This window comes from Sminthopsis crassicaudata, chromosome X, assembly GCF_048593235.1.
Source record: "Sminthopsis crassicaudata isolate SCR6 chromosome X, ASM4859323v1, whole genome shotgun sequence".
Lineage (NCBI taxonomy): Eukaryota > Metazoa > Chordata > Mammalia > Dasyuromorphia > Dasyuridae > Sminthopsis > Sminthopsis crassicaudata.
Window position 1 is genome coordinate 64,744,708 of NC_133623.1, and position 25,461 is coordinate 64,770,168.

The following is a 25,461-nucleotide window of genomic DNA, read 5'->3' on the forward strand; positions in this document are numbered from 1 at the left end:
GGATGAATGTTGAAAACAATCTTTGCATATATTTTTAAAATAAAAAGCTATTATTAAAAAAAAGATTTACATCAACAATAGGGTAGCACAAAAGATTGGGGCAGAGTTAAAGTAAAAATAGTAATTATGTAATGCAAATGAGCTGCAAAGGAAGAATAGACACAGAGGCATTGGGGAGGAGGCCTTGTAGTTCTGAAAATCTACTCATATTGGAAATGGGTTAAATAGACAACACTATGTATACACTATGAAGAGTGTAGCACACTTCAAAATCTATTAAAATATAGGGGGGATGGGCGGGTAGAGAAGCAAAGGGTAAGGGAAGAAGACAAGGGAGGGATCCAAGGATAGGGAGAGGTTAAGTAATAGCTAGGCAAGTTATGGAGCAGAATTTAATCAAAGAGTCAGCAAGAATAGGAAAGATGTGTGTGTGTGTATATATGTATGTATGCTTGTGTGTATGTATAGATCTACATATGTATATATAAATATACCTTTTCTTAGCTGTAGCTTGCTTGAGAGTGGTGGGGGAGATGAAAAGGGGAAAAAAGAATAAAGTAAAAAAGGTGTGCAGCAGAGAACAAAAGAACAATTTACAGGGAAGTTAAAAAATGCACATCCATGAAGATAATTTCTTCTTATGCTTTCTTTATCTGGTAATTTGTTGTTATATATTTTGAATCCTCCCTTATGTTCTGCTGGGCATATGGCAGTGTTCTCTTTTGTTTTGTTGTATTTTCTCTTGTATCCCCTTTCTGTTTTTCTTTTTTCTTATTCTGTTTTTTAAGTAAAATAAAATTTTAAAAATATAAAAGAGAACTTTATAATAATAGAATAATAGAGCAACAGAATATTGTATTCAGAACTACCCATCTTTTCTTTGCTTCCTTGTAGGTTGGTTTTTTTTTTTTTTTTTTTGTACTCTGCTGTATACTTTATTCTTTTCCCTTCCCTATCTCCTCCAAAAAGGCTACAGTTAAGCACAGATATATTTTACACACACACACACACACACACACACACACACACACACACACATACACACACACTCACACATCTAAAACAATATTAATATGGCTGACCTATAATGTAGATTTCTCTTTTTTGGTTTAATCTTTTTTAATGTTGAATTTGTGTAAGATCAGTGATTACTACCCCTACTTTTTTTTCTAATAATTTCTACTCCTGATCACTGTTAACTGTGTTTGTATGTATCTCATTTCTTATCCCTGCTATATTTTCTACTTCACTTCTGCCCATTAACTTGCCTGGTTATCACTTAATCTCTACCTCTGATTCTTTATGATATCTGATTGATTTCAGTCAGTGTATCTGTATGTGTGTATCTGTGTGTGTGTGTTTGTGTGTGTGTGTGTGTGTGTGTGTGTGTGTGTGTAGCATTCATATACTAAATAATCAGAGGGTTCTATGATCTATGATCTCAAAGCATTGGATACTTTCTAAAATTTAACTTATCAATCCCAGTTAACTTTGGAGGTGGTAGAGCCAAGATGATGGGTTAGAGACAGCAACCCCACTGAACTCTGGCAACATTTTAAAATTACAAAATATCACTGAAGGAAAAAAAATCTTTAAAAATTGGAATTGAGCAACTAGAAGCTTCATGAGACATTAAGAAATAATATAATGAAGTGAAAGAATGGAGAAAAGTAGAAAAAATGTGAACTATCTTATCAGAAAAACAACTAATGTAGAAAATAGATAAAAAAGAAATAATTTAAGAATGATTGGAAAGCCATGATAAAAAAAAATCATGATAGCCATGATAAAAAAAGACACAAAAGGAAAAACTTTTTCAATGGATGGGGAAATTGGGGATGGACAATGCTCACACCTCACTTTCACTGGAAATGGCTCAAAAAAGGAAGAATACATATACACAGTTGGCTGCATATAAAAATCTATCTTACACAATGGGGAAATTGGAGGGGAAGGGAATGGTTATAATCTTTCATTCTCAGAGGACCCAAATGATATCACTATGTTAGAGCCAAGTTTACAGTGTGGTTAACCATACCTGATCAGACCAACACAAGCGCAGAATGCTCTACCACAGGTCAGCACAAATAGGCCATGGGAACACTTGGAATGGAGTCTCTAAATTTGTGCGTCTCATGTTTCTTTTGAGCTAATTCAGTTTTGCCTTGCTCACAGAACACAGCACCATGCCTGATGAGGGCATACCGTGCCATCCTGTGTCAGTAGCTCCCATGTCACATAATCGATTCCTAAATTCTTGAGAATATTCTTGTATCACCTTTTCTGATCACCATGTGAGTGAGTGCTTGCCACGTGTGAGTCCTCCATAAAAGATAGCAAGTGTACATTTGACATACAAAGAATATAGCTGGCCCATCACAGTTGAGTTCTCTGAAGTAGGGTTTGAATGTTTGTTAGTTTAGTTCAAGAAAGGACCCAAGTGTCTGATGTCTTATACTGCCAGGTGATCTTCAGCATCTTTCCAAGACAATTCTTTTTTTTTAAGCTTTTTAATTTTCAAAAGCTATGCATGGATAATTTTTCAACATTAACCCTTGCAAAACCTTGTGTTCCAATTCCCCACCTTCCCCTCACATCCCTTCCCCTAGAGAACAAGTAATCCAATATATGTTAAAAATGGTAAAAAATGTTAAATCTAATATATGCATACATATTTCTGCAATAATCTTGCTGCACAAGGAAAATCAAATTAAAAAGGAAAAAATTGAGAAAGAAAATAAAATGCAAGCAAACAAAAACAGAAAGTGAAAATGCTATGTTGTGGTCCCCATTCAGTTCCCCCAGTCCTCTCTCTGGATGTTTGTTGATGGCTCTCTCCATCACAGAATCATTGGAACTGGTCCAAAGCACCTCAAATGGAAATGATTCAGTTTCCCAGCATGGCGCTGGTATACTATCCAGGTTTCACAGGTATACAGCAGTAAGGTCAGCACAGCTCTGTAGAGCTTCAGTTTGGTAGACAACTCAATACCTCTTCTCTTCCACACTTTTCTTTGGAGCCTCCCAAACACTGAACTAGTTCTGGCAACCTTATTATCAATGCGTACATCCCTGAAAAGTAGACCGCCAAAGTAAATGAACTTTTCAACAGTATTCAAAATTTGCCTATTTGCTGAAACTAATGGTTCCACATATAGATGGTATAGTGCTGGCTGGTGGAGCACCTGTGTTTTATTCATGTTAATTGTCAGGCCAAAATTAGCACAAGCACCAAAGAACTGATCCATACTTTGTTGCAGCTTTCTGAAGCTGCATTGAGTGCAGTTATTGGCAAACAAAAACTCACACACCAATTCTCCCTCCACTTTAATCTTGGCTTGTAGCCTTTGCAAGTTAAAGAATTTACCATCAAAGTGGATATCTTCAACATAAAGAAGATCCAACTCACTTTCAGTTGATCAATGATGGACAGAAACAACTACACCCAGAGAAGGAACACTGGGAAGTGAATGTAAATTGTTAGCACTACTGTCTTTCTACCCAGGTTACTTATACATTCGGAAGCTAATACTTAATGTGCAATAAGAAAATGGTATCTACACACATATATTGTATCTAGGTTATACTGTAACACATGTAAAATGTATGGGATTGCCTGTCATCAAGGGGAGGGCGTAGAGGGAGGGAGGGGATAATTTGGAAAAATGAATACAAGGGATAATGTTATTTTTAAAAATACTCATACATATATACTGTCAAAAAAATTATAAATAAATAAAATTTTAAAAAAGAGAGAGAAAAAAAAGAGTTTACCATCAGTGTGGTAGTTGACCTTGATGCCCTGTTTGTCCTCACTGAAGACATTTGACAACATGTTTGGAAACATCAGGGTAAAAAGCACAGCAGCAAGCACACAGCCTTGTTTCACTCCATTGGTGACTAGGGAAGATGATTTATCCAATATAAAAGAGGAAAAATAGCAAAAACGTTAGTAGCGGCTCTTTTTGTGATGGCAAAGAATTGGAAATTGAATAGATGCTCACTCATCAGTTGGGAAATGACTGAACAAGTTGTGGCATATGATTTAATGGACTACTATTGAGATATACGAAATTATGAGGGAGTAATTTAAGAAAAACATGACAAGATCTATATGAACTAATGACAAAACGAAGTGAGAAGAATTGGGAGAATATTGTATAATAACAGCAATGTTGTAACCATGAGTAACTGATCAATACAATGATCCAAGACATTTCCAGATAAAGATAATGTTAATAATGAAAAAATGCTAACTGCCTCCAGAGAGATTATTCATCAACTCTAAATAAAAATTGCAATATAAATTTCTTACTTTCTTTTTTTTCTTTTTCTTTCTTTTGCAATATGGCTAATGTGTAAATGTTTTGCATAATTTGACATGTATGATTGATTTATTGTTTGCCTTCTAAGGGGGTAGAGGAGGGTGTGGTAAGGAGGAAGAAAATTTGGGACTCCGAAATTTTAAAAGAAAAGAATGATAAAATAAATTAAAATATTTTCTAAAAAATCCTAGGTAACTTTGGTCCCTGGCCTCCCATTAGGTCAACATAGGGGGACTTCTCAGTTTTCTGGGAGCCTTATTTGTTGTTGCTTGATTTCATTTGGAGAACTTCTTCAATTCAGACTCTAGGATGAAGTTCATCAATTACAGTGATAATCACATTTGGCAATCATATGTCTCCTTTTGTTCCTCACCTGATATTTATGGTCAGTGGGATACCAAAGTTGTTTCTATTGTTACGCTATTCAAGGTATCTTTAATACTCTTGATGAATATATGAGAAACTGTCTAATGGAAAGGGAGGTATGGGTCTATCAAGTCAGATGCTTTCCTTTATAGTCAACAAACAGTAATAATATTCTCTGGAGAAGGAAATGGCAAATCACTCCAGTATCCATGTTATTCAAGCCAATTCCCATAGACTTGGGTTGGAAAGTACCATCTACATTCAGAGAGAACTACAGAGACTGAATGTGGATCAAAGCATAATGTTTTCACTTTTGTTTGCTGTTGTTTGTTTACTTGTTTTTTTTTTCCTTGTGATTTTTTCCCTTTTGATCTGATCTTTCTCAGGCAGCATGAAGAATAAGGTAATTATGTTTAGAAGAATTGCACGTTTTTAAACCTATTTTGGATTGCTTGGAACACAAAGTTTTGCAAAAGTGTATGTTGAAAACTATCTTTGCATGTATTTGGAAAAATAAAATACTATTGAAAAAATTTCTTAAATTAAGAAAAGAAAATCCCATGAGGTTACATAGAGTCAGACACAACTGAATGACTGAACAAAAATAACATCTTGTATTCTCAGCATCTTTCAACTCTAGTAGTAAAAATGCAATCTACTAGAGAATATCATTTGTGAAAGCTCAATTTGCTCATCAGCAATACTCTTGTGTATACTATTCTCATAATTTTATTTTATCTATCATTTATCTATACAATGTTTAGCAACTATACTGCAAGTTTGGAAGAAAGCCAATCACTTTTTACCTAACAGATACACTAAAAAGTAAAAGCCAAAATTTAGAATGTGGTCCAATGTGACAATCAGGTTCTTTGGAGGATGTTGGTGATGTCCTTTTATTTAATTTTTGTTCCTAAAGTGACTTGCAACAACATAATACATATTGACATAAAAGTTGTATTATTGACTAGACATCAAAAGATTCCTGATGACCAGTTTTGTCCTTTGTTATTGATTCAAGATGTTTTAACTACTTATTTGCATATAGCAACACAATGCAATGTAGCTGTTTTTCTTTTTATTCTCCATTACAAGTATTTACATCTTTACCAAATTGAAAACTGTATTCCACTGATTGTCTTTGTAAGTCTGGAACAGTCAGGAGCAAAATGTATTCATTGTCCTTGCTGAACCCTTAAATGTGAAATTGTTCTTTTAAGTGACAGATATTTAACTATACATTTGTCTATGTGTCTCTCTGTTTAGCATTTAGTTCAGCAACCTTTTAAGTGATTAAGCATCAAGAATAAAGATCAGATAGGGTTTTATTTTGTTTTTTTTTTGAAAGAGAACTTATTCTGGCACATGTCAAAAACCAAGTTCATTCTGTGTTTAAAAGTATTGTTGAAGCTCCAGAAGCATGTAGAATTTTTGCCTTTCAAGATTCATTCCTACATTCAGCAAGCATTGTAAAAATTGTAAAAAATTTATTGATATCTTTTGTTTTCTGTAACTCAAATTTCTCAATATATCCCTTTTCCCCTTCACTTTAAGAAATTCTTCCCTTATAATGATATATAAAAGATTTTTAAAGGATGAATAAAGGGTTCATTTACATTTAGTCATCCATACCTATAGTCCCTCACATCTGCAAAAAAGGGCAGGAGATGCATTTTCATATTTCTCTTTTGGGGTCAAGCTTGGTCATTATTTAACTTCAATTTTTGTGATTACTGTTAATGTTTTCCATTTACACATCTGTAACAACAAGAATTTATCAGCTATCTGCTATGCTCCAAATATTGTGCTGGGTGCTGCAAATATATAAACGAAAACAAAAGTAGTCCTTGCTATAAAGAAATGTTCAATTTCAACTCTATGATAGTAAAAATGCAATCTACTGGAGAATATTATTTGTGAAAGCTCAATTTGCTCATCAGCAATGCTTTTGTGTATACTATTCTCATAATTTTATTTTATCTAGTATTTATCTATACATTTGCTTATCTATCTGTCTATGTGTCTGTCTGTCTCTCTGTCTGTTTAGTATTTTTATTTATGTGCCCTTGCTGGGCTCACAAATACAATGATATTCACCTCATGGTTTAACAACCATGAGGGACTGTGTTTGGTAAGATGGGGGGGGCTGTATTTCCTTTTTTACGTGTTTATTAGCTCACTAAATCACCACCCCAGCAAACTCAAGACGTCATTTAATTAGCAAATTGTAATCAGGAAATTAGCACACAGCTCCAAGTCTGTGGTATGGGGGAGGTAGGGAGTTGAAAAAATGGATTGAATGTAAAATATAAATGGGTATTATTCCTATACAAAACATTAAAGTTAGCCATGAGTGTGCATTAGCCAAGCAGGATTCAGTCATTTAACTTTTAACAATAGGTAGGAAGGTGATACTTAAATTTCATCAGATTGTAAAGCAGTTAGTGGGATTGCTAATTAGGCACTTTCCATTTCACCTCAGCTTTACACCATAGCTTGGCTGGGCCAACTCACTCCTCAGTGGGTGATCCCTGTAAAACAAAGCTTCCCTTTCCCCCATCCAGTTCCAAGCTTAGATTTCAGGATCTTTTAAACTTCAAATTCTAGACACAACTTCCCTGCAATGTTCATCAGCCTGGCAGAGTCTGGGAAAGATCAAAGACCCAAGAGACAAAGGCAAACAAGACCCTGGCATAATCCCCAGTCAATGTTGGGGATGACAGGGGGTCACTATGACACTGGAGTAGAGTATTCTTACCTTCACTATTCATCACTGGAGTCACATCATGTCATCTGGAGAGTTTCAAGTGAGGGATCTGAGTCATAAGCTGTTTCTTCTTTCATTTCAAAATATTCATTTTATTTTATATATTTATTTTATTTTCAGTTCTGAACTTTCTCCCTCCTTCCAACTTTCCACTGAAAAGGCAAAAAATTATAATACCAATTATACATGTAGAGACATGCAAAAAATTCTATATTAGACATGTTTCAAAAAATAAAGAGAAAAAATGTTGAATATGCAACCTGAGTCCCCTATCTAGAGGTGGATAGCATTTTTCATCATGATTCTTTAGAACTGTGTTAGGTTTGTACAGATCAGTGTTAACAAATCTTTCACATTTGCTTATCTTGATAACATTGCTAAATACTGTGTAAATTGTTGTCCTTGGTGGTTCTTCTTTTACTTTGCATCAATTCACATAAGTCTTCTCAGGTTTTTATGAAACCATGTCCCTCATCATTACTTAATAGCACAATAATATTCCATCACATTCATATATTGTACCTTGTTCAGCTATTCCCCAATTGATGGTCAGCCAATTTCTAATTTTTTGCCCCCACAAAGAGCTGCAATAAATATTTATGTACAAATGGGTTTTTTCCCTATTTTTTGTTCCCTTTGGAGTAAAGAATTAGTAGCAGTATTTTTCAATAAAAAGACACGTACAGATTTACAACTTTGGAAGAACATTGTTCCAAATTACTCTCCAGAATGGCTGCACTAGTTCTTAGTTCAATCAATAGTGAGTATGTCAGTGTATCTTAAAAATTAGAACTGGGCAAGTGGAAGCTAATGACTCTATGAGATATTGAGAAATGATATAACAAATTTAAAAGAATAAAAAATGGATGAAAAATTAAAATATTTCATCAAAAAAACTAATGTGGACACTAGATCAAAAAGAGATAATTTAAGAATTGTTGGACCACCAGGAAGCTACTGTTCAGAAAAGAGCCTAAACATCATCTCTGAAGAAATGATCAAGGAAAACTGCCCTAGAACCAGAGGGTAAAACAAAAATTCAAAGAGATTACCTCCTAAAAGAGACCCCACCATGAAAACTCACAAAATATTGTAACCAAGCACCAGAACTTCTAAGTCAAGGAGGAAATATTGCAGGCAGCTAGAACAATTCAGATATGTTGGAACTATCATCAGGCTAACACAGGTTTAGTAGCTTCCCATGTCAAAGGAACAGAGATCTTGGAATGTGATATTCCTGAAGGCAAAGGAACTCGGAGGATAAACAAGAAAGTATAATCCTTCAGGAAGAAAAATGAATTTTCAAGGGAAGAGAGGACTTTCAAGCATTCTTGATGAAAAGACCCAAGGTGAAAATTTGACTTTCAAATAAAAGATTCAAGAGAATCATAAAAAGGTAAAGTGGAAAGATACATTATAAGGGATTCAATAAATTTAAATTACATTCCTACAAGGGAAGATGCTACTTATTATAACTCCCAAGAACTTTGTCTTTGTTAGGGTAGTTAGAAGTTGTATATACATAAATAAAGGACACAAGTGTGAATTTAATATTTTGGGATGATATCTAAAAGAATAAAAATGAAGGGATAAGAAAGAGGAATGTACTGGGAAATGGGGGAGGGAGATGTAGAATGGGGTAAATTATCTTCCATGAAAGAGGCAAGAAAAACCTTTTACAATGGAGGGGAAGATGGGGGAATGTGAGCAGGAATACTTCAATCTTACTTTCATCAGAATTGGCTAAACGGAGAATAATGTACACACTTAGTTGAGTATAGAAGTCTATCTTATCCAATAGGAAAATGAGGGGAAAGGGATAAGGGAAGGAGCAGGGCTGATAGAAGGAAGGGAGATTGGGGGAAGCAAAACACTTTGGAGGACGGACAGGGGAAATGAAGAAAGAGGAGGATAAATGGGGAAAATAGGACGGAGGAAATTATACAATGAGTAATCATCACTGTGAAAAATATTATATCAAGTTTCACTGAGAAAGGTCTCTTTCTCAAATAGTCATTCTCCAACTGATAAATGATCCATGAATATACACAGTCAATTTTTAGATAAAATAATCAAAGCTATCTCTAGGCATGTGAAAAAATGCTCAAAATCACTATTGATTAGAGAAATGCATAATAAAACCACTTTGAGGTATTATGCCATCCCTATCAGATTGCCTAATATGACAGAAAAGGAAAATGATACATATTGGAGGGGTTGGGGATAATTGGGATGCAGATGCATTGTTGATGAAGTTGTGACTGATCCAACCTTTCTCTTTATCTATACATACTTTATTTTTCCAGTTAAATCCCAAACATCTTTTTTTTTACATTTGTTTTCAAAACTTTGAGTTTCAGATCCCCTCCCTTCTCTTCTCTGGAAGAACTCTGCATATAGTAAAAGCAATTACTGTACAATCATCAAGTGTGAATGACTTAGCCATTTTCAGTAACATCCAAGACAATTCCAAAGGATTGATGATGAAAAAAGCTATTTACTTCCAAAGAAAGAACTGATAAGAGTGTGAATCCAGATTGGAGTATGCTTTTTAAAAGAAAAAAAAACTAAGTATTTTTTTTGGTTTTTTGGTCTGTGATTTTTTTTATCACATAATTCATATATTGTATGACTGCACGTGTGTAACATATCAAATTGCTTGCCTTCTTAATTAAGGGGAATGGGTGGAAGAGAAGGGGATGACTTAAAATTCAAAATTTAAAACAATTAATGTTAAACATTGTTTTTACATGTAATTGGGGAAACTACAATATTAAAAAGGAGATAGTGTGAGATATTTCATTTAAAAATAAGTATAAATTGTATTTAAAATAACTAAAATTAAAATAACTATACTTCTGGATCTCTTCCGGATCATCCCCCCGTTCTAGGTCCCCCGAAAAACCTCGTAGGAAGTATGGATGCGCTAGAGACCTCGGCGCCAGCAACAAGTGGGGCAGGCGGCCTTCCCAGGGCGTCTAGGTAGCTTTCCCTGGGGCAGGTCACGGAACCTGCCCCTCTTTCCCACCACGTTCCTCAGGTCCGGAACGGGGATAACTACTGAGCAGCCCTTTGCATCCCACCAGAGGTTCTGTGAGTCAGACAGGAGGACCAAGGGAAAGAGTTCTGGAAACCCTACAGCCTCGGACCAGGAAGGCATTAGAAGGGGCCCGCGTCGCGGGGGGATCGGAAGGGATCGGAAGGCATCGGCAGAGCCCCACCTTGTGCCGAGCCCGCCCCGCGCCGGTAGCGTGAGCGCTAGAGCCCGCCCCGCCCCCCGCCGGCAGAGGGCGCTCTAGACGTCGCGCCGCCCTCGCAGAGAAAAGGAGGGCTGGACCTCACACCGCCCCCTACCTGCAGAGGACGCGCTAGAGCCCACGTCGGCTCCGTTCTCTCGCTGGGCGCTTACGCACCGGACCTGCGCCTTCTGAACTCACGTGCTCGCGCCTGCCGGAAGAGACGTGGGAGGAGGTTGCAGACGCGTGCAGTGTTTCAACGACTCGGGCCAGGAGAAGAACGCCAGCATGGAGTACCAGGAGACATCGGCGACGCTCTCGGGGTTCTTGTTTAGCGCGCTCGCTTTCCAGCATCTTAACTCCAAGACCGACACGGTGAGGCCGTGAGGAGTCAAGGCCACGGCCGGGGAGCGAGCGCCGAAGGGTGGGGGCGGAGGGGCGCCCGTAGGAGGGGCGGGTTCCTTGCTCCCTTAGGTTTTTCTGGTTTTACCGAGGGTCTGCTGGCCGTGATGCTGCGGGATCCTGCAGGGCTGCATGGCTGCCTGTTGTGGGGCTGCGGGATCCTCCGGGAGGCTGCGGGATCCCCCGGGGCTGCGGGATCCTCCGGGAGGCTGCGGGATGCCCGGGGGCTGTGCGGCCGTTGGGCGGGATCCTCTGGGGCTGTGAGGCGGTGGGGCGGGGTCCTCCGGTCGGCTGCCGCATTCCCCCGGGGGGCTGCGGGATCATCCGGGGCTGTGCGGGCCGCGGGGGCGGGATCCCCCGGGGCTTGTGAGACCGCGGGGCTACAGCATCCTTCTGGACACTGCTACTAATGTCGGCCTCGGTGGTCGCGTCACGCAACTCCGACAGAAACTGAAGCCTCTTAGCGGAGCGTGGGGGGAGCCCCGGGTTGCATTGTGACTTAGAAAATCATACTTGAACATTCTCCGTGTTTTAGTGTCTTTTTATTTTGCCATCTATTTTCCAAATGTATTTTAATCCGGTTTGGGTGGGGAGGGTTGTCCGTCCAAATCCCCTACGTTCTCAAAAATTTTGTGTGGTTTAACATGTCCTCCCTCCACCACTCCCCAGACCCACCCACCCCCCCAAAAAAAAAAAAAAAAAAAAAAACGAAAGAAAAGGGGAAAAAATCCCTTGTTAAGTAAAACGAACGTGCGTGCTTCGGCCCTGTCTCAAAATGTCCGGCTCATTCCGCATGGCAGCGCAGAGAACGGGTGGCGTCTTCTCATCATGGGTTCTGGGCAATCGTGAACATTGCCCAGTCAGGGATAAAAGGTGCCCTTTAAAGTGATTTTTTCTTTATAATGATATTGTACAAATGATTTACCAAATTCTGCTCATTTTAGTCTGCATCAGTTCATATAAAATTTTCCAGGTTTCTCATAATCTCTACCTCCATTTTGTCATACGCTATAGAATTTGTCTGACTATTCCCTCATTGAGCAACGCCCCCTTGCGGCTTCTTTCTTTGTCTGCAGCTGGACCTTTTTTTTTTTTTCTTTTTTTTTTCCTTTTTTTTTTTTTTGACGTCTTTGAGAGAAATAACTAGGAATAGTTATTACTATTCCTAATTATAGTTATTAATATGAATAGTTTTTACTATTACTAGCTAGGTAATTAGGGAGTCACAGTTGAATGATTATGATTTTGGGGGCGCGGTTGCAAATTGCTTTCCATAATAGCTGCAATGATCCATTGTTCCATCCAGTAACATATATTTGCCCATTTTCCAAAAGTCCTATATGCCAGTGAGGGGGGCTCTCAGTTGCTTTAATTTTTATTGCTCCACTTGGTGGTTTGGACCTTTCTTTTTTTTTTTTTTTTTTCCTCCTTATGGCTGTGGTTGTCTTGTATTTCTGCCTCTGAAAACGTTTCCTTGCATCCACTGACCTGATCCACTGAATGGCTCTTCTCTTACCTTTTCCCTAGTCTTTGAGAAGAAGGTTTCTGAAAAACATCATTAGCATTCTCTCTCCCTTACAGATTCTTATTAAGGTTTCCTTACAGGTTACATTCTTAGAACCAACCCAGAACACTTGACTGGAAGTCAGACATTAAATTTTTCTTGGCTAACCACATTTTGATTTGTAAAATGCTAAGGTTTTTTTGGGGGGAGTTTTGTTTTTTTGGTTTTTTGGGGTTTTTTTTTTGGGGGGGGTTTGGTTTTGGGTTTTTTTTTTTGTTTGTTTTTGGCATGTTGTGAAATGAAGAAAATAACTGCTAAAAGATAAAACTAAGCAACTGAAAAACACTGGCCCTTTTATAAAAGTAAGAGAGATTATAGACCTAGGTGTACATTTATTTTTTATCTTATTTATTCTTTTTTTATTTTTCTAATAGCTTTTATTTACCAGATATGTGCATGGTTAATTTCACAACATTGACAATTGCCAAACCTTTTGTTCTGATTTTTCCCCTCCTTCCCCCTCCCCCAGATGGCAGGTTGACCAATACATGTTAAATATGTTAGAGTATTAATTAAATACATGTATACATGACCAAACAGTTGTTTTGATGTACAAAAAGAATCAGACTTTGAAATTAGTCTGTACAGTCAGCCTGTGAAGGAAATCCAAAATGCAGGCAGACAAAAATAGAGGGATTGGGAATTCTATGTAGTGGTTCATAATCATCTCCCAGAGTTCTTTCATTGGGTGTGGCTGGTTCAGTTCTATTGGAACTGATTTGGTTCATCTCATTGTTGGAGAGGGACACATCCATCAGAATTGTACATTTATTTTAAATTTCCAGGAGTATGCATACCTCTTTGATTTAAAAAATATATATACTGTGGTATAAAAACTTGTAACCCATTTCAAATAATTGGCTCCCATAGCCAACCTTCCCTTTAGACAGCATACTTCTCCCTTTATCACCATTTCTTCCCTTCAATCCAGATGGATTAACTTTCTAAAACAGACATAATCCTGTCATTTTTACTTTTCTAACTTTGATATTCATGTCAAGGACACCACCATCCTTCCATTCAACCCAAATTTGAAATTTATGAACCATTCCTGATTATTTACTCTTCCTCAACTCCAAAATCTGATCACTTGCCAAGTCTTGTGAGAGATGATGTGAATGTAGAAGCAATGATCATACACCTAATAATGATGACCAATTTAATTGACCCAGGAGAAGACATTCTTTCCATTGGAGAGGTGGGGGACTGTGGGTTTGGAATGTTGTATATGCTATTGCCAAATCAATTGCTTTTGTGTAACTTTTTCTTTGTCAGGAAAAGCTCATTGGAGAGGTAGGCAAGAAAGGATGTGGTTGGAAATGACTGATTTTAAAATAAAAGATAATCAAAATTTTTTTTGTCCATTTTCTGCTCCCCAGCTAGTTCAGGATTTCTTTGCTAGATTGACTGTTTATAGAATAGGAATCTTCTGATTGGCCTTCCTGGCTCAAGGCTTTCTCCTTTCCAGTTCATCCAACATAGATGTGAACATGACCCTCTGATATTCAAAAAGTTTCAGTGGGATCTAAGGTCAAAAACAAATTCCTCAGGTTGGCATATACTGCAAAATTTGCCAATAACTTGCTTCTGTCTTCCTTTTCAAATTTATTACACATTACACCTATAATATATCAATATATTATTATAATGTGATTTATTTATAAGTCCTTTAAATTACAATTAAATTTTTAAAATTCTTTTAATTGAATTCATTAAATTCTTTTATTTTTGTTTGCTTGCTTTTGTTTTGTTTTGTTTTTTTTTTCTGAGGCATTTGGGATTTAATCTCCATGTCTAGCACAAAGTAGGTACTTAATAAATAACTGCTTGTTGATTGATATACCTCAACATCTTCCTGTGAATTCTCATTACCTTGACCATAAAGTCCTAACTCCTTCTGGCATTGAGGTCTCTCCATCCTTTAAGCTCACCCTGCCAATGTGCCAGGAACTTTATTTACCCTCTAGCCAGACTAGGTAGCATAGGATTTTCTGAACCTGACATACTCATTCCTGATTTTAAACCTTAACGCATACACTTTCTCCTACCAGGAATGTCCATTTCCCTATTACAATGTGATCTACTGGGAGCAAAAATATTTTTATATATTGATTAGCATATGGTAGGCATATGATTAATGCAGTGATAAATTCTAGTTGATTGACTAAATCCTACCTTCAGAGTTCAGCTTATAGCCCTACTTCAGTAAACATGAAGAGCTGCTTATGTGCAAGCACTGTGCTATGAAAAGGAAAAAATTATTTTGATTACTTTGATTTATTTTTAGTTTAATTATAGGATTAAGCTCCTTTCTTTAGGAAAATCTAGCCCGAATAGCTAAGCCAGATAACATAGACATTCTCTTAAGTCTAGGTTGCATATAGATTTAGTAAGTAGATTGGCAAGTCTTTGTCATTAAGCAAATAATTTCGAGTAAAACAAATATCTTTGTAGGAAGAAAATAATCATAGGAGTATAAGATTCTCTTTAAAGGATAAATTCCCCTTTCTGGAAGGTGGAGAATAAGTTCCTCTTCCCAGTGGATAATTTTTTTTCAGCTAGAGGTTAAGTCTAAGGTGAGTAAGGTTTCTTCTGAGGTTGGCAGCTGGAAGATGGAGGCAGGAAGATGAGGGGGTGGTAGTAATGGAGCTAATTGCATGCAAGTTTCCCTTTCCCCATTAGCTTTCTGGTTACAAAAAGGCATCATCTGTAGGACAAGGACTCTTGGGATCATCTTACTGAGGTTCAAAGGAGATCCTGAAAAGTTGGGGACACAGACTGATGTCTGCAGGTATTTCAAAAGAATTTGCAGGCTTGAACCCACCTCCAAATCAAGGGGTAAAGTTTATTATCATTGTAATGCCAATTGAAGTGGATTTAGCAAAAGTACCAGCAAGAAGATAAACTTAGAGGAAAAGTTGGAGAGACAAGGAGCTTCATGTTACTTATTTGCTAATTTTCTGGCTGATGGGTAGGTTTGAGGGGTGGCATGTTCACTATTGTCTCAGGAACTTGGTTATCACTGAACAACAAATTGTTTATTATTTATTATGTATAGAATGTATTATTATTATTAACAAATTGTCAGAACAATAGCATTCCTAAGGTGAGGGGGCCTAAAGATTATTGCTTATCTGCCTCTCAGAATTCCTAATGCCCTTCAAAGCTCAGCTCAAACACCATCTTCTACATAATACTTTTTAAATCCCCCCCCCTCTACAAGTTCCTCCCTCCTCCAATGCCCCAATTTTATTTATTCTTTATAAATTATATATATATATATGTATTTAATTTAGTATATTTATAATATATCAATATATTATGTATAATGTAATTATACATTCTCCTAGAAGATGAACCCCATGCATCTTATCATTCCCCTCTCAAATAGTGTGAGACCCCAATAAAGGGGCACAGGTCACATCTTCTGGAGCTGCTTCAGGCTGATAAGGAGTGTAGAGCTTGGAGAATGGAAGAAACAAATTTCACAAGTAAATTAAAAATGCAGAGGCCAAAAATGAGCAAAAAAAAAATGGAGTTAATATGGGGATTACTAGGGACAGTAACCATGTACCCCACCCAGAAGAAGACTTGGGGAGGTAGATGAGGCCATCATGAATGTCTCACATCCAGTTTAGTGTTCAGGTGGCCTAGGATGTAAGCATCATAATGTTTAAAAGTGCTAACCACAGGGTATGGCTTTCAGAGTGGTGATGCTAATCTTAAGTGCCTCAGCCATAGCTTGGGTCATTTGGGAAGTGAAGGCTGGGCAGGCCAAAATGAGGTATGATTGCCTTTAGCAGAAACTCAGCCTTTTCAGTCCTGCAAGGGAAAATTTTTACCCTGTTAGTAAAATTTTCAACAAAAACCAAAAGCAGTTTGAAGGGGACATAGGTGTAAAATCAGACTGTCAGTTCTCCCTTGGTATGAACCCCTCCTCTGGATGGGCTTCAGGATAGGGGGAGGTTTAACAGCCTCTTCAGGATTTTTCACTAGGGATTGGAGGGTCTTTGCCTCCGAGGTGCAGAATAGCCTTTCCTGTTTTCAAACCAAGCTGGTCCATTTGTAAACTATTCACTGTCTGAGTTGTGAGAGGAATGTCCCTCAAGTCAGGCTAACAGGAGTAGACAGAGTCTAAAATTTCCTCACAGTTATGAATGATGTCTCCTGACTGAGTGTTGGCAGGGAGCCAGGGTTGAGAGTGTGGGACACCCGCAGAGGCACTCACAGCAGGAGTGCCTGATACCTGGTAAGCCTCCCATAGCAAGTCTCTGATGACCTCTGCTTCCAAGATGCTTTGAAGACACTGTGGTGGAGGGGCGGTGTTTAGAACCTCCAGTGGTTGGGCTAAGGTGAGTTTGGAGGCTTCCTCCATGAGAAGGGCTGTGCCAGCCATTGCTCTAAGGCAGGAGAATTACCCCAAAGACACCAAATTAAGTTGCTTCGAGAAGTAAGCAACAGGGGGCAGCTAGGTGGTGAGGTGGATAGAGCACCAGCCTTGAATTCAGGAGGACCCAAGTTCAAATCTGGTCTCAGACACTTAACACTTCCTAGCTGCGTGACCCTGGGCAAGTCACTTAACTTTATCGTTCAGGGTCTTAAAAGCCTTAGCCTGATCAGGGGCCCAGTCAAGGGGAAATGTTTTAGGACCTTGAATGGCTGCAAAATGCAGCCATGCCCAGGGAAGTACATAATTGTTTCTTTGAGGCAGGTTCAGGGAGCAACAAGATCTAAACCATACTGAAGATGTTTCAGATGTTGATTCAATCATCAGTAGAATAACAGGTTCCATAGACAGTGTATTAATTAAGGAACCGAATTTCATACAGGTATATATCTAGTCATTTGCCTAATTATTTAGGATATAATAACTACATATTTTCAGATTGAAAATAGCAAAATCTTACATACTTGTATTGTGCTGATGGCTTCTACTGACCACTAGCTCTGATGATAGAAATTTGCTATAAGAGGAAAGAAAAGCAGAAACATAATTATAATAGCATCAAAACAGGTCCTTCAGGCTTCAGCCTGAGAGCATACATGCCAGGATAAAGCATCCTTAGCTCTGTTTTAAAATCAGTCATACAGTAACCATTTTACTTCATAGCCAGACTCCAGGAATAATAAGATGGGGAGCCAAGAAACAGAACTGGGAAACTGAGTCAGAAGGAGCCAACCTTCAACTGAGATAAAGGTTGTTCTCCCAGCTCTTGCCCAGATAAAATGTCCATCTGTGACAGTTCAAGAAGGCATCCTTTGGAGCAACTTACAATATTTCTCTGGAATAGTGGGTTACTGACTTAATGATCCAAATTCAAAACTCAAAAAGAATATCAGTTACAATCCCAAAAGATTTTATCTCTAATAGCAAATTTTACTAATCAATTTATGACTAGATATATTATTATTTTTTTTCCTATTTCAAACAGATGAGAAAATAGTGGGAGTGGGGGTGGGGGTTAAATAGCTTTTTACTGACAAAACATATGCATGGGTAATTTTTCAGCATTGACCCTTGCAAAACCTTCTGTTCCAACTTTTCTCCTCCTTCCCCTAGATGGCAGGTAGTCCAATACATGTTAAAAATGTTAAAGTATATATTAAAAATGTGTATATATGTATACATATTTATACAGTTTAGAGACATTATTTTTAAAAAGTTTACCAAGACTTACACACAGGAGATTTTAATATATTTAAACTCATGTTGTTGCAAAGGATCAATCATTAAACAAGCTTATAGATTCTTAGTAAATATTCCTTTTGGGGGGAACAATACATCCCAAACAAGCTCATTTTTCAAGACTGATGACTTTGCTTACCCTGATGGCTTCAAGAAAACCGGCAAGCTTACAAATTTAGAGGACTTGACAGAGACCCTATTAGTGTGTCTTAAAATATGAAATAGTAACCCATAATATATTTATAATAAAATGATTGTCATTTATATATAAATAACACTGGAAGGTCTACAAAGCACTTTCAATGTTATGCCATTTGATTCTCACATGAACTTTGTGACAAGGACTCTGTTGTTATCCTTAATTTTCTTTTTGTGTGGGCTGTGCTGTTTGTGACCCCCTCCTCCCCCCCAGTCTGTGAAGGGAAAAAATGGTGCTGCACACCCTGGTACTTCAAGGCAAACTGATAAGACTTTTGCTTCATCTTTCTTGTTCCACACACTGTAATTACCAATTTTAGGTTTAACTTGACAGCAACTCCAAATAACTTAGTTAACAATCTTAGAATTTCACAATAGCCAAATAGTCTTAGCTGTAATTTCTTCTTGATTTTCTAACAAATATGGAAATACCTAATTCCCTAAATTAAAGTTATAAAACATAAAACAGGATTAGCAAGGCTAAATAAACTTTCCACCTTTTTTTTTAGTTCAGTTTATTCTGTCCCCAAGCTATTGCAGCTTTGGACGTTGGGGGGTGGGGTGGGGAGAGGTCAACTTCCCTCTTCCCTTGAATAAGTTTCCCTTTTGTTTTAGGGAGAAAACAAGACAATTCTTAAAATTGAGATAGAACAGATTTTACAACTGACTTTAGTTTATGAGATTCCTTAAATTCTAATTAAATGTTCCAGACAAACTGAATTGCCATTTGGTTATTTTCCAATTCACACAAATCATTTTATTGATAGGGCCCCAGAAGACTCCAGATAATGAAAAAGCAAAGTAGCAGTGAGCTGTTTTTCTGTTTTCTTAAAGTTCCCAAACTTTTAACTCTTTTGTTAACACTATCAGTGAAAATAAATTACAGCTTACATAGCCCTTTAGTGGGCTTTGATTGGAACTTCTTTAAAACTGCTTTTAACTATCATATCCCAAATGACAAATTTCACTGAACTGAGTATAGTTTCTTTCCCTCTCACCCCTTCATCCATATATCCCTGCTACAGTCAGGGAAGGGGAGAAGAAAGAGAAAGAGATTCTATTACACACTGTCCTCCTAGTCCTGGGGAGCCCAGGTGTAGTAACCTTAATTTAGTTGAATTTGCTTCCAAATCACACATACACACACATGCACACATCATTTATCTCAACATCGGCTTTGTGTGTTGGTCACATCTAAAAACCCATATAAAGTTAACAAATATGAAGTAATTCTATCCAATAAAACAATTAACTTTCATATAGCATTTGCTTTATGCTACGAATTTTTGCAATCATGTGATCTTCACAACAACCATTATTTCTCTTTACAAATCAGAAATCTGGGCAAAGATAAAAATAATTTGCCATAAATGACATAGCTAATAAGTATCTGCAACTGAAACAGAGAATGGTAGGCTTCAATGCAGAGGTTGACTGGTTTTCTTACCTCACACCGCCATGCTGGGTGCTGCCAGGGGCACCCAGATTCTTGCCAAGCAGTTGCTCTACAGAAATTGCTGAAGTCTGGAGTGACTGATGCTGGGATTTCCCTTTGACAGTAGTTTCAGGTGCCAGAACTCAGGGAATGCTCACCATGGGGCCTGACCCCCCCCTCTGTACCCCCATCGCCAGGTTGGGGACTTGTTTGGGCAAGGTTGTGTGGGGTCCCCATTGCTTTTGCTGCTTCCTTCATTTCTGCTGGAGCAGAATTTGAATTTCCCTCCAGTTGTTTAGCACTTTTTTCTTACTCTGATCTAACATAGTAAACATACTGAGTGATCAGAGTTGTGGAGAGGGCCCCTTAAAAACTTCTGGGGTGCTTTTCCAATGGAATAGAAGGGACTATGCACAAGATAGGAGTCAAGGAAGGGTTAGCAAAAAGTTGCTATTTATCTAGTAGTTTTCTTTTTTTCCTTTTCACTCCCTTCTTTCACAATGGGAGAGTTATCTCCAATGTCTCAGGAATTTTTTCTTGTAATCTTAAGATGACTGATTGCCAAACTCCTTAATCATTGCTCTCAAAACCTTGAGAATCCCCTATTTTAGTGGTTCTATACTTTTAATTAGCTAGCTTTACTTCTATAGCTCCCAGCTTGGCCTGACTTGGGATCCATAGGAAAAAAGTCTGGCTTTTTTCCCTTTTTAAGGTGGGAGTCAAGGATGTTAAGCAATCTTTCTCAGCATTCTAGAACATAGAAGTTTTATCTTGCTGGCTTCATTTTAAATCTTTCCAGATAACACAATCTAGCTTACAGAACAGACATGACACAGACAATCTGTACACAGATACAGCAGACACAAATAACATGGAAGAGAACTGTCCCTTCTTTGCCAAAAGCCATAGGATTTCTCCTCCACATGAAAAGGGTGGCAAATGTTAGTTCTTTGCCAAAAGCCATTCTATAGCACCTTGAGTTTTCCGGCATCTCAGGGAAGATGAAAAAATGGCAAAAGTTCCCTAGGAATTTTGCTGCAAATTGCAAGAATTTCCAAGTCTAGGCATCCCCCATCAAGGAAAATTTATTGGAGCTCAAGACAACCCAGACAAGCCTTTAGGTACTTGGGATATCTCATCTATAAGATCAAGGGAGAAAAGAATAGAGGGCTTACCTTGACAAGGAAGGAGTGAAGCCAGGGAGGATCAGATTCTCCCCATAGAGGACCACCAGATGTTGAGGTTCAAAGGAGACCCCAAAAGTTGAAGACACAGACGGATGTTGGAGGTATCTCAAAAGCTTTCGCAGGCTTGAACCCATTTCCAAATCAAGGGATAAAGTTTATTATCATTGTAATGCCAATTGAAGTGGGCAAAGTTCCAAAAGGATTTAACAAAGTACCAGGAGCAAGAAGATAAACTTAGAGGAAAAGATAGACAAGGAGCTTCATGTTATTTGCTAATTTTCTGGCTGATGGGTAGGTTCGAGGGGTGGCTTGTTCACTATTGTCTCAGGAACTTGGTTACCACTGACCAACAGGTTGTTTATCTGACAATAACGTTTGTAGGACTTAGTATTCCTAAGGCCAAGAGATTTTAGAATAATTGACATTATTAGAACAATAACACTCCTAAGGTCAGGGGGTCTCAGGATTACTGCTATATTTCCCTTAGAAGTTGAACCCCAGGCACTCCATTCCATTTCACTTGGAGAATTTGGGTTAAGAAGGCGTGGGAAAAGCAAACTAATCAGATGACCTGTCCTTTAAAAAAAAATCAATTTTTTTAGGTCATACATATACATTTGTTTTTTACATGTTTCCATATGAGTCATGTTGGAAGAGAAAAATAAGAACAAAAAGGAAAAAAACATGAGAAGGGGAAAAAAAGGTGAAAATAGTATGCTTTAATCTGTATTCAGTCTCCATCATTTTCTCTCTCTGATAAAGATGGCATTTTCCATACAAAGTTTGTTGGAATTGTCTTGAAACACTGAATTATTAAGAAGAGCTAAGTCTATCCCGTTGTAGATTCTTTTTTTTTTTTTATTAAAGCTGTTTATTTTCAAAACATATGCACAGATAATTTTCAGTATTCACCTTTGCAAAACCTTTTGTTCCAATTTTTTTCTTTCCTTCCCCCCAACCCCTCCCCTGGATGGCAAGAAAACCAACATGTTAAACATGTGGAATTCTTCAGATGATGTCTTAACCAATTGAATTATGTTCAAAACAAGTTTCCAATTTTTTTGTTCCTCTTTTATGTTTTAAACTAAATCTGTAAATCGTTCCTTTGTCACTAATTACTGAGGAATTAATGGCAACTTGCTAGCCTTGCTGTTAAATCATTTTCCACTTGGAAACTGTACTTCAGGATTATTTAGATAATTAATTTTAACAGCTAGTTGCTGGGTAGTTACAAGAACAACAAAAAAACTTCAGAGAACTTTGATTCTAGTGGGACATACAGTATGTCAACAGAAATAAAAACAAGGTAAGTTTGGGGAGGAAGGGAGAGAATGCTAATGACTAGAGGAATCAAGAAAAAGTTCACAAAGAAAGTGGCCCCTTAGTAAGTATGGAAGAAAAATTAGCATTCCAAAAATAGCTTGCTCATAGGTATGCAGGTAAGAGATAGAACATTAAGTTCAGGGAACAGAGAGTAGGCCATTTATGTATATGTATGTGACATAAATCTGGAAAGTTAGGCTGGAGCCAGACTGAAGGGTTTTAAATGCCAGATTGAATTGGTATTTTATCTTTGAGGCAATTGAAAACCATTGGGAATTTTTAACAGGGATTAGAATGATTAAACCTGTGATTTGGGGAAATTATTTTGACAGCTGTGGGAATAGAAAATGAAAAAAAGGGAGTAAAGGAAAATAAAAAGGTTGGTCAGGTTATGCAACAGTCAGCTAATACAGATCCCAAATAGGGTAGGAACAATATGAGGGGACAAAAGGGGCAAGGATAAAAAAGATGTTGAGATAAAACTGAAAAAAGTGGGCAAATTAGAGACTCCTGGGTAGCACGGAGAGGGTCATTGATCCTGTTTTCAAGCTTGACTGATAGGAAGATTCATGCTATCTTCAACAGAAATAGGGAAGTTTGGAGTTTAAAGGGGAAGAAAATGAAATTTGTTTTGGTTGTATTGAACTCAATTGCCTAAGATGTCCAGGAAGGCAGTTTCTGGGACTCAAATGGAGGGAAAAGATTAGAGTTGGGTGAACTTATTTTTATGAATCATATGTATAAAGATGATACTTTAGGGTGGTGATAGGGGCTGATGAGATCATAGAAAGGAGAGCACTAAGGACAGAACTTTGGGATACCCTCGTGGTTGGAGGCAAGAGATGGATGATAATCTCCCTTTTTACAGTCCATATTACATATATTGTATTTAATTTATACTTTAACATATTTAACATGCATTGGTCAACCTGCCAGTGGGGGGGGGAAGGAGGGGAAAAATTGGAACAAAAGGTTTGGCAATTGTCAATGTTGTGAAATTGCCCATGCATATGTCTTGTAAATAAAAACTATAATTAATAAAAAAAAATATAATCCATATTAATCTTCCTCTTCTCACAATTTTTAAAATACTTGGCCATGCCATTCATTTTGACATATTGTCTTCTGTTACTACTTTCCAACTAGGTCAATTAAGGTGGTTTCTTGTATCTTTTTTTTTTTTTTTTGTAGTATATTGCATATAAGTATATTGTAGGTGCTCAGGTTTGGAACAAATTAATGAGTAAAGGAATGGTAAATGTCAGTTTATTTTACATATTGCTCCTTTTTTTGTACCCCTCTAGGAAGGTTTTCTTCTTGGAGAAATAAGAGATGATGACTCAAAGAGCAAGATTACAGATGATCCAGGCTTTACATTAAGTGAGATTGAAACTGTTTCTGTAGTTGGTGAGTCTATATTATGTGTAATGTATGTGTTAAAAAATTGTGTTCTTTTAAAATATTTAAAAAATAGTTATAAAAACTTTTTAATGGAGAACACATACAAAATGAATGCAGTCTTCATTTATTCATCATCTAAAAGTATTAGACAGAGTTTGGCTAAAGTAGAAAAAACTGAGGACAAAAGGAACAGAAAGAATTATGGATGAAAGACAGTTTCTTGGTAATAGTCAATTTTATCTATATGCTAGCAAATAATTGAGGTCAATGTTTTCTCTGGTAACCAAAGACCCTGAATGGAGGTTCCTAAATGTTTTAATTACCATTGCAAAAAGGGAGTGTCCCTGAGGGTAAAAATTAACTCTGATTAACAATAAAATAATGAATAATGTAATGAGAGGTTGGTTTTTTCTTGTAAGGGGCTGAGAGAGGTGACTTTGACCGTGTCTGCACTTCTAGATCATTCTGCCTCTAGCAGTCTATACAAAAGAATCTATTCTCTACTTATTCCAAATGAATTTGAGCAGGGGTGGGAAGAGTTCTACCTAAATAAAATGGTCTAGGTGGGGTGAATTTGGGGGCTAGGTCAGAAATATCTTTGAGAAACTGAGTTTTGAATTAAGCAAGCAAAAAGAGGATCTTTTCATCGTATAACTGTTTTTTCTCAATGGGGAGTCAATTTAAATGGAAATTGTCTATCTCTTCCTGCTGAGTTTTATTGGTAATAGATAGTAATGCTAATAATGATTTATGGGGATTTATTACATATTCTATAACTTTGCTGAAGCTATTAGTGGTTTCAATTAATTTCTCATTTTGATTCTCGACTGGTTTTTTACATAAATCATCATTTGATATACAAAAGTCTATAATTTTGTTTGCTTTTTTAATGTGTTTATTATTTCACTTTCATTTCCCTGTCTTATTTTATTGCTAGATCTAGCACTTCTAGCACTGTATTAAATAGTAGACTTCTTTGACTTACTCCAGGTCTCATAGAAAAGGCTTCTAGTTGATCTCTATTATATGTAATGCTCCTCTTGGTTTTAGATAGATACTATTTCTAGGAAGGTAAGTTCCACTTGTGTTTTTGATAGGAATGGATGTTTTATCTTGTCAAATTTTTTTTTCTCTGTGTGTTTTATGTCATGTTATTTGTTGTTTTTCTTGTTACTTCTCCTCAGTTGCTTATAATATGGAACCATAATATGGAATATGCACTTGTCATAGCTTTTGTGATATGTTGCTGTAGTCATATTTTATTTTAAAAATTCGTGTTGATAGTCTTGTATAATTTTCTTTGGTCTAACTTTCCCTTGTTAAGGTAGAAAGGCTGTATTTGCATCATAGAAATCACCTTCTTTTCCTCATTTTCCCTACTGTTTATGTAATATCTGGTCCTTCAGGTTGTTTTCTTTTTGATTTCATTTGTGTCTTGTCTAATTTCTTCTTCTAAAAATGGGTACTTTTAAGTGTTCTTTCACTTGTCATATTAATCTGAGCCTTTTATATTTTTATAAATATTTATCCATTTCATGTCAGAATAAATTAAGTGAAAAAATATGCTCAGA

The 25,461-nt window shown here is 37.1% G+C and overlaps 1 protein-coding gene and 1 long non-coding RNA gene across 3 annotated transcripts in view; one reads left to right on the forward strand and one right to left on the reverse strand.

The window, feature by feature from the left end:
- Positions 1–1,093: 1,093 nt before the first annotated feature.
- LOC141548969 (uncharacterized) lies at positions 1,094–7,577 on the reverse strand. The gene is made up of 3 exons (XR_012484206.1): positions 7,450–7,577; positions 3,775–3,900; positions 1,094–3,072 (listed from the first exon to the last, which is right to left on the reverse strand). It is a non-coding gene; the product is annotated as an uncharacterized LOC141548969 (long non-coding RNA).
- A 3,328-nt stretch (positions 7,578–10,905) lies between these two features.
- The window catches only part of LOC141549250 (BRCA1-A complex subunit Abraxas 1-like), a 31,683-nt gene continuing 17,127 nt past the window's right edge, over positions 10,906–25,461 (forward strand). The window contains exons 1-2 of one of the 2 annotated variants that reach the window (XM_074278692.1): positions 10,906–11,069; positions 23,794–23,896. In XM_074278692.1, coding sequence (XP_074134793.1) covers positions 10,983–11,069; positions 23,794–23,896 — 190 coding nt within the window. In that variant the 5' untranslated portion in view covers positions 10,906–10,982. The remainder of the gene's footprint in view (positions 11,070–23,793; positions 23,897–25,461) is intronic. The other variant, XM_074278691.1, reaches the window with a different exon arrangement.